We start from the raw sequence: 13,674 nt of genomic DNA, 5'->3' as shown, positions 1-13,674 counted from the left end.
ATTGTCATGAAGCAGGAAATGCAGTGTTCCTGGCCAGGACTCCCCGGCCGCACCCAGCCCCACCAGCCAGCAAGCTCCCACTCTTCTTGGTGACTCCCGAGCCAGTTCCACCCCCTGGTGACCAGGAATTACTTCGCAGTGTTGCTGGAGCGTCCTCTGTTACTTGGTGACTTCTAAATGAGGCCGCCCTTCTCCATCTGACCTGGACTCATTGGAGGTTCTCGCTGCTCCTTCTGTGGCTCTGAGATCTCCGTGTCCCTGTGGCCGAGGTGCTGGGCCGCGGGCCTGAGCGTGTAGCCCGAGTGTAGCCAGGCACAGGTGCTCACAGGGCAGGGACACCAGGTCCTTTCAAGCATGATTCCTTTGGTCCTCCTCATTCTGTGACTTCTCAAAATGAGGAAAATGAGGGCTGAGCCCCAGGGCACCGTGCACAGCAGGTGGGTGCAGGGAAGTCCAACCTGGGCCTGGTGTGACCGGGCACCTGCTCAGGTCACAGCTGCCGGGCACAGCTGCGGGGCTTTGAGGGCCAAACAGGAGAGAGATGACTCAGGGATAGCAGGTGCCCCTGCTGACCACGAGAGCCTGAGAGTGTGGTGACAAGCCTCACTGTTACTGAGAGACCCCAGGAAGGGTGAGGCAGGGGGGTCCAACCTGTACCCCCTGCCCGTGCCCCGGCCCTAGGTTCCCGTCACCCTCTTTCCCCTGGCCCCCTTCCCCTCCTTCCAGAGAAAACCTGGTGATGTGCACACAGAGCGTGGCAGGTGTCCTGAGCCTGCGGTCTTCCGTGATGGGAAGACGTGTGTCTCGAGAGCGGTGGGGCGTGGCGAGTGGCCAAGCCAGGCTCCAAGCCTGGGAGCCCCTTTCTCTGGGTACCCTGGACCACATTTCTCCAAAAGAGTCCTGCAGTCCGTTCTGCGTCTCCTGGGGTGGGTTCATTCCCGTGTGGTGGCTCACGTCCGTCCACCAGGTGCACCTTGACCCAGTGTTGCCTGCCGGTCCCCAAACCACCCCTTCACCCCCAAAGTAGTGCCTAGTGTCACAGTGCTGACAGGTCACTCTGTTGTGTCCACAGTCTCCTCAGTTGCTCTCGCCAACGCCGCCTGAGGTAACCACCACCCTCCTGCCTGTGCCCTGTTTGCTATGGTGCTGCTGCCCATCTGTTATAAAGATAACCAGCCATGGCGCCCTGGGAGGGCCTCGGGGCTCCTGGCTGCAGAGCCTGGGCCTCAGCCCCCAGAGCTAGGGCACCTGACTCAGTGTTGGTTATTTTTATAATCACGCCTCGTCTGCATGCTTTCCTGTGCCTGCCAGCCCAGCCCTCATGGACTCCTGGACACGGCAGCACCTGAGCGGGTTGTGGTCTGGGTCATGGCTCCCTGGGTTAGTTCAGGTTCACTTCATGCCCAAGCAGGGTGCATGGGATCTTCTGGCCCTGCAGGGAGCACTCTGGAAACATCTCTGTAGCAAAAACCTTTCTCCTTAGCCGTCTGGGACATTCCTGTTTCTCAGAAATTGGTCAGTGAGGTGGACTGTAGCCCGCCAGGCTGCAGCTTGCACTGCGGTGCAGGGAGGGGCAGGTGGGGTATCACAGGACCCATGAGCAAGGGACAGCAAGAGCTGGCAGTGCAGAGCGTGTGCCGTCCACTGGGCTCCAGTCCTCATCTCCTCACCGGCCCCTAGGAGCTGTCCACCAGCCACTGTCATCACGCATGCTCCATAAGTCACTAAAGCACGGGTGACCTCTGACGGGTGACCTCTGACAGGCCCAGCTGGCCATCCTTGCACTACCTCGTCACCCACACAGGGAAACCCCGAGAGGGACGTCGGCTCCTCCCACAAGGAGGTCTAGAACGAGCCCAGCCTGGTGGCAAAGCCCCCCAGAAGGTGCCTCCAGACACAAGCACACATTTGGTCAATGGGAGGCTACACAGCCCACGGGCTTCTGGTGGTCACTCTGGCCCTGGGGCCTTGGGCGCCCTCACTGGGACCACCTTCCTCCTGCCCGCTCAGACTCAGCGGGGTTCCCAGGAGACGGAGTCTCCTTATCTCACTGGACCCAGTCCTTCCCCTCCTTCCTTGTAGTTCTGGGGAGCCAGAATCTTCTGTCTAGTTCCTGTCCAGTCCCTCCACCTGGCTCCTTAGTCTGCCCTTAGAAACAGCACTGGGGGCAAGGGACAGCCATGTCACCCTGCTGCTGCAGATGGCTAGGCAGGTCACCTTGCCTCGGAATGGGCTGCAGGTGGGCATCAGACCTCAAACCCCTGGGTCCAGGCTTGCAGCGACCCAGCAGGCCAGAGGCCAGCTCACACTAAGCTCCCCAACCCGCAGTGGCCAGGAGACAGGACAGCCTGAGGTGCACAACTGGTGGCTGGCCTGGCAGAGGATGCCAGAGGTGGCAGGGGCTCCAGCCGGGCAGGAGAGGGAGCCCGTGAGGGACGGGGTGTGCAGGCAGGGAGGGAAACCCTGAAGGCCACGGTGAGCTCAGGCAGGCCGGGCAGCCATGAGTGCCAGACCAGCCCCCGCTCATCCTGGTGGTGCTGCGAGGGGTGGAGCAGCGGTCAGCCCTCGTCAGGGTTCTGGGTGGGCTGGCATGATCCAGGCCACGGGCCACGCTGCAGGGGTTAGGGCAGGCCGCTCCCCCCGCCATGGGGCCGTGCCATCCCATGCCATCAGTGCCCGTGGTCCCCCCCCGGCTGGGCCTAGGCCCACAGGGGCACTTCCTCTCCTGAACGGCACACGAGGAGTCCCCTTTGGCACTAGAGGCTCTCGGTGGTCTCGAGCTGTTTCAAGGATCCCCAGGTGCTGGGAGGGCTGGGGGCAGTGGAGGGTGCAGGTGCAGCTGGGGCCCCGCCACCCCCTGGAGCCTCAGTTCACAGGAGGCACCTAGAGAGGGGAGGCCGCAGTGCCTGAGGGGACAGGGACCATGCTTAGGCCAAGGGGCCTGTCAGCGTCATGGCCAGGCTGAACCCAGCTCTTCAGACGGGGCCTGGCAGGGAGATTTCATGTTGGGGTCATGTTGAGTCAGCCCCTGGGGCCAGGGGGACGAATGCTGAGGGAGTGGGTGAGGGGGTGGGTGAGGGGGGTGTGCTCTCACCTCAGGGATTCACGAGCTGTGTCTTCCCTCCCAGGGGGACCAAGATGACCGGTCCTACAAGCAGTGCCGGACCTCCAGCCCCAGCTCCACCGGCTCTGTCAGCCTTGGGCGCTACACCCCGACCTCACGGTCGCCCCAGCACTACAGCCGTCCAGGTACTCTGTCCCCTGGCTCGCAGCCTCCAACGAGACTGTCCTTGTGGTTGCTTTTGTGGTTACAAAGTGGGCTCTTATGCAGCTAGGAACATGGCCGAGGGTGGGACTGTCCATGGGTGGCCGGTGGAGTTAGTGGTATACAGAGGGCCTGCTCCCGTCTGGGTGGAGGCAGCCAGGTACCCGTTGGTCAGAGCATCACCCGGGAAGCACACAGCGGGAAGCGGTGGCTGAGCGCACATGTCACAGGAAGGCAGGAGAACACAAGGGCAGGGACGGCTGTGAAACTTGAGTGTGGAGGAAAATCAGTGGCCAGAGAAAGAGTCGGAATATGCATAGCATGTCCCCTGTGCTCGATTAGTCACTACAGGGAAAGCCATCCTCGTGGGAAAGTTGGCATGAGGTCAGGGCAGAGCCCCATGGAGGGCCCCCTCCACCCATGTCACCTCATCCCAGCCTGCACCCAGCTGTGCGTTGCTCTACCTCAGCTTTAAGACTCCTTGGCCCCCAGAGTGTCCAATCCCAGGGGTGCACAGGGACGCTGCCTCTCTGAGGGATCTTTCCAGGCTGTTTCCTTGGTCAACTGTGCATGACCCCATTTCCACCTCTGTGACGACAGCGCTGATGTGAGCAAACCTGGTGGAAAAATCCAGTCATTCATTTGCAAAGTCACTTTCATTGGCTCTTTGCAATGTGCCAATAAGTGTGCCCAATAAGTGTGAAAAGAGGGGACGAGAGAGTGAGTGAATGAATGAGTGCATGAGTGAATGAGTGAGTGAGGAATGAGTAAGGAATGAATGAATGAGTGGGTGAGTGAATGAATGAGTGGGTGAGTGAATGAATGAGTGGGTGAGTGAATGAATGAATGAGTAACTGAATGAATAAGTCAATGAGTGAGTGAGGAATGAATGAATGAGTGGGTGGGTGAGTGGGTGGGTGAGTGAATGAGTGGGTGAGTGGGTGAGTGGGTGGGTGAGTGAGTGGGTAAGTGAGTGGGTGAGTGAGTGGGTGAGTGAGTGGGTGGGTGAGCAAGTGGGTGAGTGGGTGAATGAGCAGATGGGTGAGTGGGTGGGTGAGTGGGTAAGTGGGTGGTGAGTGGATGAGTGAGTGGGTGAGTGAGGGAGGGAGCAGATGCATGTGGGAGCGAGTGGGTGGGCAGTCGGGGGGTCAGTGGGTGATCTCTTTGCTGACTGGACCACTCACCACATCATGGGGAGCCTGGGCTTGTTGACAGGTGGCCCAAGGCTAAGGCCCAAAGGGCTGACTTGGACCCTGCGTGAGGCCTGAGGATGTGGTGAGAGACCACTCCTGGCCTTTGGAGCTGCCCTCCAACTGGGTCCTTGATCCCAAGGAGACCCCCACGTGGAGTGACAGGCGTGGCTCAGGGGCCTATGCTCCCCTGGAGCCCCAGCCTGAGGCTCTGGGCCAAAGCCTTAGGCTGCTGCATGTTCTTCATGGGGCAGCCCTTGGAGGGTCTCCTGGTGCCTTCCTGGAGAGGGGAGGCACAACTGTTCCTAGGCCCATGGGGACTAGGACGGTTCATGGCTGGATGGCCAGGGCTGACGCCTTGCTCTCTGTCACCCGCAGCTGGTACTGCAAGTGTGGGTACCAGTAGCTGCCTCTCCCTGTCCCAACACCCCAGCCCCACCTCCGTGTTCAGACATCATTACGTCCCCTACTTCCGAGGTAAGGCGCGCAGTGCTGTGGGTGCTCGTCCTGTGTCGGCCGCATGGCTTCCCGGAGCCCTGTGTCTCCTGCCCCATGTCCCTCGCTGTGTGTGTCCTGTGTCCGGCTCCGTTTCTGTTGGTGTGCACGTGTTCCTGGCAGGGAAAGGCTGGTAGCTGGTGAGGCAAAGGCACAGGTGGAGGGCCAGGGCCACTCTGTGCTTAGGTCAGATCCTCTCACCTCCCACAGCAGCCCACGGGCCCGGGTTCGCTAGTGTTGGTTTAGGAGCAGAAGCTCAGCTGTAGAGCAGGCTGGCCTTGGCCTCCCAGCCAGGAGGTGCACCACGCAGCCCCAACCCTGGCTCTTCCCAGGGTGCAGACCCACACACCCCATGTCCCTGCAGGGACATGAGCACACACACACAAAAAAAACCCAGACATGGCCAACCTCCTGCTCGCCTCTACGCTGAGGACTTAACTGTGTCCCCCAAATTCACATGTTAAAGTCCTAACATCCCCCATGTGACTGGAGAGAGGGCTTTTGATGAGGTGCATCAGGTCAGTTAGATGAGGTCCCCAGGAGGGGCGCTGATCCACCAGGCTGGTGGCCCTGTAAGGAGAGGACATGGCCCTGCACTTGTCTCTGCACATTCAGAGGGGGCCCCATGAGCCACATGAGCCAGGCGCAGCCATGGACAAGCCAGGAAGAAGGCCTCAGAGGACACACCCTGCCCACCCGCACTGTGACCTCCAGCCTCCGCAACCACAAGAAAATGTGCACCTGCCGTCACAGGCCCAGCCTGTGGTGTCCTGTTACAGAGCCAGCTGACAGACACCACGGAAAGACACTCGGACCAGTGGAGGACCCACGATAGAGACCTGGCTGGTTCCCCGAGTGACACACCAAGTGCACTATCCCTCACCGCTGTGGAGTTGGACATCTCTGGGGGACTCCTCCAGAGGCAGCTGGATCCTGTGACAGTCAGGGGCTGGGCCGTAGCCCTCCCGTGCTTCATCCCAGGGTTCACCAGCTGGTCCAGTAGAGGAGCCTGGTCGTCACATCTCCCTCACCCCTGGTGGCCCACCCCTGCAGCTCCTGGGCAGTATTGACAGCTAGGAGGAGACTCAAAGCCCGAAGCAGGCTCCGCAGCAGGGGCCAGCCCCAGAGGCCTTGCCGCATGTGTGCTTGCTGTCCGCTGTCCGAGGGAGCTAGCAGCCGGGGCTCACAGCCCGTCTCCAGGCCGCTTCTCGTACCTCTCACGCACCACAAGGCCCTGGATCTTGAGCTGTCCTCTCATCTGCCAGGGCCTTGCTGGGGGTAGGGCCAAGTACCTGTGAGGTCCCTGGCAGGGTGTGCCAGAGCGAGGGCAGGCAGTGGACATTCACTGTCCCTGCCACTCTCCCCTGACCCCCAGGCAGCCACCATAAGCAGCTCCCTGGAGGGCCTAGAGCCAGAGCTAACCCTGGTGAGCCTCCTCCACCCACATCTGCGTCTCCACCCTGGACTCCTAGCACTCTGCGATGAGGAAAGACGGGGAGGGGACCCCAGTCAGGGCAGGCCTTCGGGCTGCAGTGCTCCTGCTCCAGTCCGGCCAGCGGGCAGCACCCCATTCGCAGCCCAGGGGAGGGGGCGAGGGAAGGAGGCAGGGTGGAAGGCAGCCAGCCCCCCCACCCCCGCAAAGAAGAGGCTGGGTTCAGGCCCCACCCACCTGCCCACTGAAACGTGGTTCAGAGCCTGGGGTGCTCCGAGGCCCCAACCCTAGGGGGTGCTCTGAGTGGCGCTTTGCTACTGGAATGCAGTCTCCGCCCTGTGGCTTCCTGGTCACTTTAGCTACCACGCCCTTTGCTCAGAAACCAGAGGAAGCTCCTGCCCCCCCCTCTGGTGTCAGATTCAGGGAGCCTAGTGCCCACAGCTTCACCCTGTGCCTGACTCCATGGCCATCTGTGACCTTGGGGGCCTCAGGTCTTTGCAGAACCTGCTCTGGAGGAGGCCAAGGCTCAGGGGACTTCCTGGTTCGAGATCCCAAAGCAGAGCCCAAATGTAGGCTCACAAGTCATGTCCACCCCAGGTCCACTCCAAGGTCACACTGGAGGGAGCCTGTCCCCTCCCAGTTCATGGGCTGCAGCATATCCCAGCCTCTGGGCACTCAGTTGCCCACCTCTCACTCGGACACAGGCCTGGCATCTGCCCTGCCCTAGGAGGGCCCGTGAGGTTCTCACCTGGGGCACCTTGGCCTCTGCTCAGCAGAGCTTTCCTGCTGGGCGACACCATGGGCGGAGGGCTCCCAGGCAGCCGCACCCCCGCCCCAGCTCGCTGGTGCTTTCCCAGCCTGGTAGCTGCTGGCAGGGGCCCTGTGTGCAGGGCAGCCCAGCCACACCTTCCGGCTGAGGCTCAGTGCCCAGGGACCCCCTCCCACCAAGACCCACATTCAGCAGAGGGGCTGGGGGCAGCGTGGGCACTGAAGCGAGAAGTTCAGTCCCCCGTGTGTCCCTGGGGTAGTGTGGGCGTAAACTTGACCTCTTTGCCTGTTAAGAGGCAAGCAGCAGGATAGATGTGGGTGCCCGGGGGACTCCATGCTGCCGAGGCCCAGTGTCGGGACAGCCACTTGCTGACTAGTGAGCCTTCTCCTAACCGTGTGGTGTGAGAAGGGAGGGAGGGGCGGCTTGGATGTGGAGTCAGCCCAAGGCTGCTGCCCCCCACTCACACTGCCCTAGGTAGCTCTTCACCTTGCCCACTGTCCCCTCCCTCTGCTCTGAAGTGGGGCCCTCGGGGGGGGGGGGGGTCTGTGACTGAGGTGGGAGGGGCTGCGGTGAAGTCCACGCCTGTCCTGGCCATGGTCCTGACAGCACTGGAACTTGGCCATGAGCTGGACTTGCTTTGGTACCACCTTGAGAAAGTTGGACAAGAGCAGGCCAGAGAGCTCCAAGTTGGCACAGCTGGAGCAACGGAATGACGCTGTCACATTGTAAACCCCACACACGCCGTGAATGTCCACGAGTCCCCACTGAGACAAGAAAGGACTGAGGACAAATCAACAGGGAGAGGACAGATCCGCCGTTCAGAGGGTGCCGAGCGGCGTGGGCGGGGCTCTCTCAGGAGCTGGCACTTCTCCACCCCACGTGGCCAGGGCCTTCACCTGGGTCTTCTCTCCAGGGAGGCAGTTTAGGAGGGGGACCAAGAGAGCAGATCTGCCGTGGAGGAGCCCTGTGGCGCCCGCCAGCCAGGCCGTGGCCTGGGCAGGAGACCCTGTTGACAACATTTGCCTGGCTGCCCGAGGAAGGGCAGCTCCCCACCCCCCGTGGTCTGCCTCCCCGACATGAGCCCCGTGTGTCCTGGGAAAAGAGCAAAAGGATCCAGCTGAGGAACTTTCCGGAAAGGCCTGCCAGCGCTTCCCAGGACCAGTCATCACCGGCAGGGAATCCGCAAGATGGCCCAGCCAGAGGCACGTGGGAGACGTGCCAGCTAATGTAATGTGTCCTCCTGGGACGGAGAGAGGACACCAGGCAAAATCCACACAGCGTGGCATTTAGATGATGCCGTGAGCCAAGGTCGGGGGCGCCAGCCGGAGCCCGTGCCTGGGGAGGTGTGACTACCTGAAACTGTCCTCAGATCAAGCATGAGTTTAAACTGGAAGAGGAGGAAGGGGCCCACGGCCAGGGGCTGCCCACCCAGGAATAGGCTCACCCAGGACAGAAGCCCCTCAGGACATGACCCCCTGCAGGAGGAGCCCTAAGCGCCTGCCTGGGGACTTTACCAGTAAAGCTCAAGGAGGAGCTGGCCACTGAGCGACGGCTAGACCCAGGCTGGGGCAGGCATGCTGAGGGGAGATGCAGCAGAGCGCTCCTGGTGGCACCACGGGGCCCATGGCAGTGGTGCATTTTGAGAGGGGAAGCCACCTGGGGTCAAATGGCCCTGGGCCACCCTCCTGAAGGCTGGAGCTGCACTCAGCAAGTGCACCAGGGGGAGCCGTGCAGAGCCCAGGGCTGGGGAGGCGCGAGGACTTGGTGGTGGCATCTCAGACACAACCCTAGGTGGACGAATTCAGTGACCAGTGCTAGAGGCCCCTGAGGGCAGGTGTGCAGCAGGCCCGGTGGGTCACTGGGGCCACCACAGCTGTGCCTCAGCTTCCCCGTGGTCTTGGGGCCCTGGGCACCCCTGTCTGGTGTACAGTTTCCAGGGCCACTGCATCATCGGCTGAGCCCTGGGGAGAGACAGGGAGCCTGTGACATGTTAGATCCTAAGTGGTGGAGAAGGAGCATTCTAGACCAGGGCCAGCTCAGCCTAGTCATGGCGCCTGACACAAATGTCCCAGCCCCCTGCAGTTGGCACGGATGCGTTTTTTAAAGGCCGTGCTTCTGTCCTGGGTGGCTGCCCTGGGGGTACTAGTCAGTCACCGTGGGGAGAAGAGGTCCGGGGTTTTCTCTTGTTGCTCATAGGTCCCACCCCAATGGTGTAAAGGCCCTGCGGCCACCTGGAGTGGCCGGAGCCCACAGACTTGGGGAATCCCAGGGGGTCTGTGCTGTTGGAAGGGAGGTAGTTACAGCAAAGCAGGCATCTGAAGTCCCGACAGTGTCAGCAGGTGAAGTCAGCGTCACATCAGGTGGGACAAAGTGCTCCAGATTGGAGTTGCCTGCCCCTTTGTGGCCTCAGCCTGGTGTGGGCCACGGTGGGGGTCAGCCCGAGCTGAGCCCTCTGCCCCTGCGTGCCCCGCCGCGGCACCCGGCCCGCTTCCAGGCCCAGCTCCTCCAGAGCCAGCATCTGTCCAGCCTGCTGCAGTCCCCGGCAGGTCCCCAGTCAGGCCGGCTTAGCCCCACTTCTGTGGGTACCGTTTCACTGCAGGGTCACTTGGACCAGCACACAATGGAGAGGGTCTCAAGTCCAGACTGTCCCTTTCCCCTGTCAAGCTTATCATCTAATGTCCTGCGGGTCCCCAAGGTTAGTGAGGTGTCTTGCTATGAGCCACAGTCCTCCTCGCCAAGTGTCCAGTGCCCGCCCACTCTATCTGTCACCCCATTTCTTACACAGCTGTGGGGCATGGGGTGTTCTCCCAGGGAACTCTGCTGTCTTGCTTGGTGACTTGATAATCCAACCTCCTTCCCAAGGCAGAAATTCTGATTCTAGATGAGGTAAGGAACCGGAGCAGGCTCAGAAGGTGCTTTCCACTTAGTTTGAAAAAATAAATATATATATGTATTTAGGAAGATGGAAATTGATTGATTCTGGTCTTCTTTTTTTCTGTATCTTGCAAAATTGCACTCAGTGACTTTGAGGACTCCTGGGCTCATTCCAGTGCCTTAGTTTGATCCATGCAGCTGATTTGCAGGCTCCTGGAGATGCAGCCCTGTGTGTACAGGATGGTCAGGAAGGCAGGCCTTGGGGCTGGTGAGTTTGCAGGCTGCCAGGTGCACGGAGCAGCTGGGTGTGCACCCCAGAATCTGCCATGCACCAACAAGCTCTCAGCCCTCAGGTCACTGTGCCTCTGCCAGGGACCACGAGCAGGGTTCAAGGCAGGTTGGATTAACAAGTCATTGGGCCTAGTCTGGAAAGTCCCCAGGACCACAGTCCTCCTCTGGGCAGAGGGGGTGGGGTGTCCGCTGCAGAGGAGACGGGGCTTGCTGCACTAGCCATTTTGCTTGAGATGCTCTGCTTTTCCGTCCCCATCTGCTGTCCCTGTGCTCCCGTCTGGAGGCAGTGAAAGTGGCCGCAGCACCCCCAGCCTCTCGGTGCTCTCGGACAGCAGGCCTCCTTCCTCCACCTACCAGCAGGCCCCGCGCCACTTCCACGTCCCAGGTAGGCCCGGCTCGCCGCCGGCTCCGCGTGCACGTCCGCTCACACCTGGCGGCCAGGGCAGGTGCCGCACAGACCGCCACACCTCGCCCTGGCTCCAAACTCCAAGCTTCCCTAAAAATCACCAGGGTCTTGGCACATCCCCAAACTGCCCTTCGTGTGAGCTTCTCCCCAAGTGCCACAGACTCGGGGGGCCGTCTGCAGCTTTCTGGGAACAGCTGGAGAAAAGGGTCTTTCTGAGCTGCACCAGGCCTGGGCTGTTGCTGGCTGCCCATTCCTAGCCACCTCTTTCCCTGTCCCCTCAGATCGGGGTGGCATCCACAGTGGGGGTGCTTGTTTTGGGGTGTGGGTTGCTGGACCTGCTGGCAGTTCTAAAGCGGGGTGATGAGAGTGGCGGACAGAAAGCAGCGGGCAGACACCCTGGCGACGGCCGCTCACCCTCCTGTTCTCTCCTTTTGTCTCCTCTCCCAGACACTGGCGTAAAAGATAACATCTATAGGAAACCCCCTATCTACAAGCAGCATGGTACGGTGGAGTCTGCTCGTGGGCCCTGCCCTGCATGCCCAGCACCCCTTGCTTCTGAATGCACCCTTTGCTGAGCCCTGGTCACTGTGGGGACGGCTTGGAGGCCCCTGGCTGTCTGAATTTTAAGTGCAAATTCCCTAGGAGGCCCAGAGGCCTTTCTTCCTACGTGACAGTGGGGTCCTTCTGAGAGAGGACCCTGTGAACGAACCCCAGGTACTGCACGCAGACGGGCCCAGGTGGGGTTTGGTGGCTTTGATTATGCTTTTGTGAGGGGAGCAGCCAGAGTGACCCCGGCCCACCTGGCCAGGAACAGAGGCTTCCCGATCTGGGACGTGACCCAGCCTGATCCTTGAGAAACAGTACAATCTGGAGTCAGACACGTATTCCCGTGGAGAAATTTGGTCTTGTTGTTGGAGACTATCTGACAATAGAGTGACCTGCCCTGCTCCCAGGTAAAAGGGGGTCCTGGACTTAGCAAACACGGCCTGGGAAGTTTTATGGTGAGGGCATCTCTTGGTCCTCTGTCGCCCCTTCCCACAGCCTACCTGGGACAGATGTGCACAGGGCAGATTACCAGGTTCATGGAGCAGGAGTCAGAATTGGAATTTCTGGGTTTTGGGGGCATATTGCTTTCTGATCCTGAGCCTCTGTTTCCCCATGTGCAAAGCAAGACTGCCCCTGTCCCTGCCCTCTGCCCAGGCTGGCTGGGAGGACCTCAGGAACCACGACTGGAGACCCACTCTGCACTCTAGCATGCAGGGCACACGGGATTGTCAGCAATCCTCCAGAGTTGGGAAGAGGGATTGCATCCGTGTTGGAAGTTCCTGTCTAGATGCACCCAAGGAATATTGCCACCTCCTGTTGACAGTCGGGTGAAGGCCTTGGGGGTCCTGCGTGCTCTCTGTGGCTGGCTGGAGGGTCAGTGGTCTAGTTGTGTGAGCAGGGAGGCGTAGTTTGTGCCTTCTTTCCAGGGTGGAAGAAGACCCTGCGCCTTGTGCCACCTTCCTATTCCCGGGAAGGAAAAGCCATGAACGAGCGGTCAGTTTCCTGAGTGCGCTGAGTCCCACCAGTGGAGCTGAGAGCGTCAGGCTCCGAGGGGGACCAGAGGGGACAGGCTAGATGCTGGGGCCCTTGCAGAGTGCCCAGACCAGCTCCCTCCTGCTTCAGGGGAAACTGAGGCCCAGCCAGAGAAAGGAGCATCCCAGAAAGTGACCGTCCCAGTGCCAGGCCAGAGAGCCTGCGAGGAAGGTCGGTGCTCCTGGGGACCTGAGACTGAGGTTGGCAGGGCTTGCTGTCACCCCCTGCTCTGCCTCAGGTGGCACCTCAGGTTGTGGTAACAGCCATTCAGGAGGGGCTGGTCCTGAGAAGGGGCAGAGATGGGAAACCTGATGGCCTGACCACTCGCCAGCGTCTGGAGAGCCACGTCCACTGCTGGGTCCTTTCACTGAACTCTCCAGTGGGTCCAATTGCTGTCCCAGGGCCACCTCTGCGTCTTTTAGCTCTGAATGTAAAGGACTCTCCTCTCCACAGGCAGGGGATTCCTGCCGGACAACCCTAAGCGTCACCCAGCCCTTCCATCATTCTAGAAGGCTGTTCCGTGGTTCGGTGGGAAAGCAGACGGCGTGAAGCCCCTGCTCGCCACTGAGCATTTGGCCGAGGTCCAGAGCTGAATGTGAGCCAAGTCTGTCCCCAACTCTGCACAAGCAGCCACCTGTCCTCCTGGTCGGGCACCCGTAGAGACTCTTGGACCAGTTTCCAGAGGTGACCCTAGGTCATGACATGCTGGGCCTGGCAGATCCCAGCAGTGCCTCTACAGGGCTGTGTTTACATGACTTCCCACCCAGGCAGGGGACACCCCATTGGAAGTAACTGTGTGTGTGTGTGCGCCCATGCCCACACTCAGATGCTTGTGTGAGCACAGGGGTGTGTGCATGAGCATGTGCACATGTGTGAGAGAGGCTCACGCAGCCTCCTGCTTCCTCTGGGCAACCTCTTGCTGGCTGCAGAGGGGAGAGGGGAAGGGCATTCAGGCTTGAGCGGCAGCAGCAAGTGGGGGACTGCGGGGCCGTTGAATTGGCTTCAGTGGATGTGTTCAACAAGTTTTAAAAGCCCAGCATTTTCACTGATGCGTTTACTTTCTAACTGTACCACACTCTGAAAGTCTTTCTTACTTTTTAAATCATGCATTATGATCATTCAGGGTGGCAGGAGTCACAGGTGCCTATGGGTGGCCACACGGTGTAACTGAAGTCCTTTGTTTACTCTCTTCTGCTGCCCGAGTCCCATTCCTGCTTCTGAGAAACAGGCCTCCAGGGGGGCCAGGCCTCTGGGCCTGGGCTGGCCCTAGGTGGTGAGGACAGGGACCATCAGTGTCTGCCTGCGCAGCGGCCTGTGAAGTGAGGGTGGGACCCAGCAGCTGCTTGCCTCCTGTGACAGGGTCAGTACAGGAGG

The 13,674-nt window shown here is 60.5% G+C and overlaps 1 protein-coding gene across 1 annotated transcript in view; it reads left to right on the top strand.

Annotated features, from left to right (window-relative positions):
- Positions 1-13,674, top strand: part of Ablim2 (actin binding LIM protein family member 2) — a 108,823-nt gene that overhangs the window by 60,307 nt on the left and 34,842 nt on the right. The window contains exons 12-15 of the mRNA XM_026395227.2: positions 3,129-3,249; positions 4,834-4,932; positions 10,600-10,701; positions 11,170-11,223. Of these exons, the coding sequence (XP_026251012.2) occupies positions 3,129-3,249; positions 4,834-4,932; positions 10,600-10,701; positions 11,170-11,223 (376 nt within the window). The remainder of the gene's footprint in view (positions 1-3,128; positions 3,250-4,833; positions 4,933-10,599; positions 10,702-11,169; positions 11,224-13,674) is intronic.

This window comes from Urocitellus parryii, chromosome 10 (assembly GCF_045843805.1).
Source record: "Urocitellus parryii isolate mUroPar1 chromosome 10, mUroPar1.hap1, whole genome shotgun sequence".
In the NCBI taxonomy this organism is placed as follows: Eukaryota; Metazoa; Chordata; class Mammalia; order Rodentia; family Sciuridae; genus Urocitellus; species Urocitellus parryii.
This window is presented reverse-complemented; position numbering and strand designations above follow the sequence as displayed.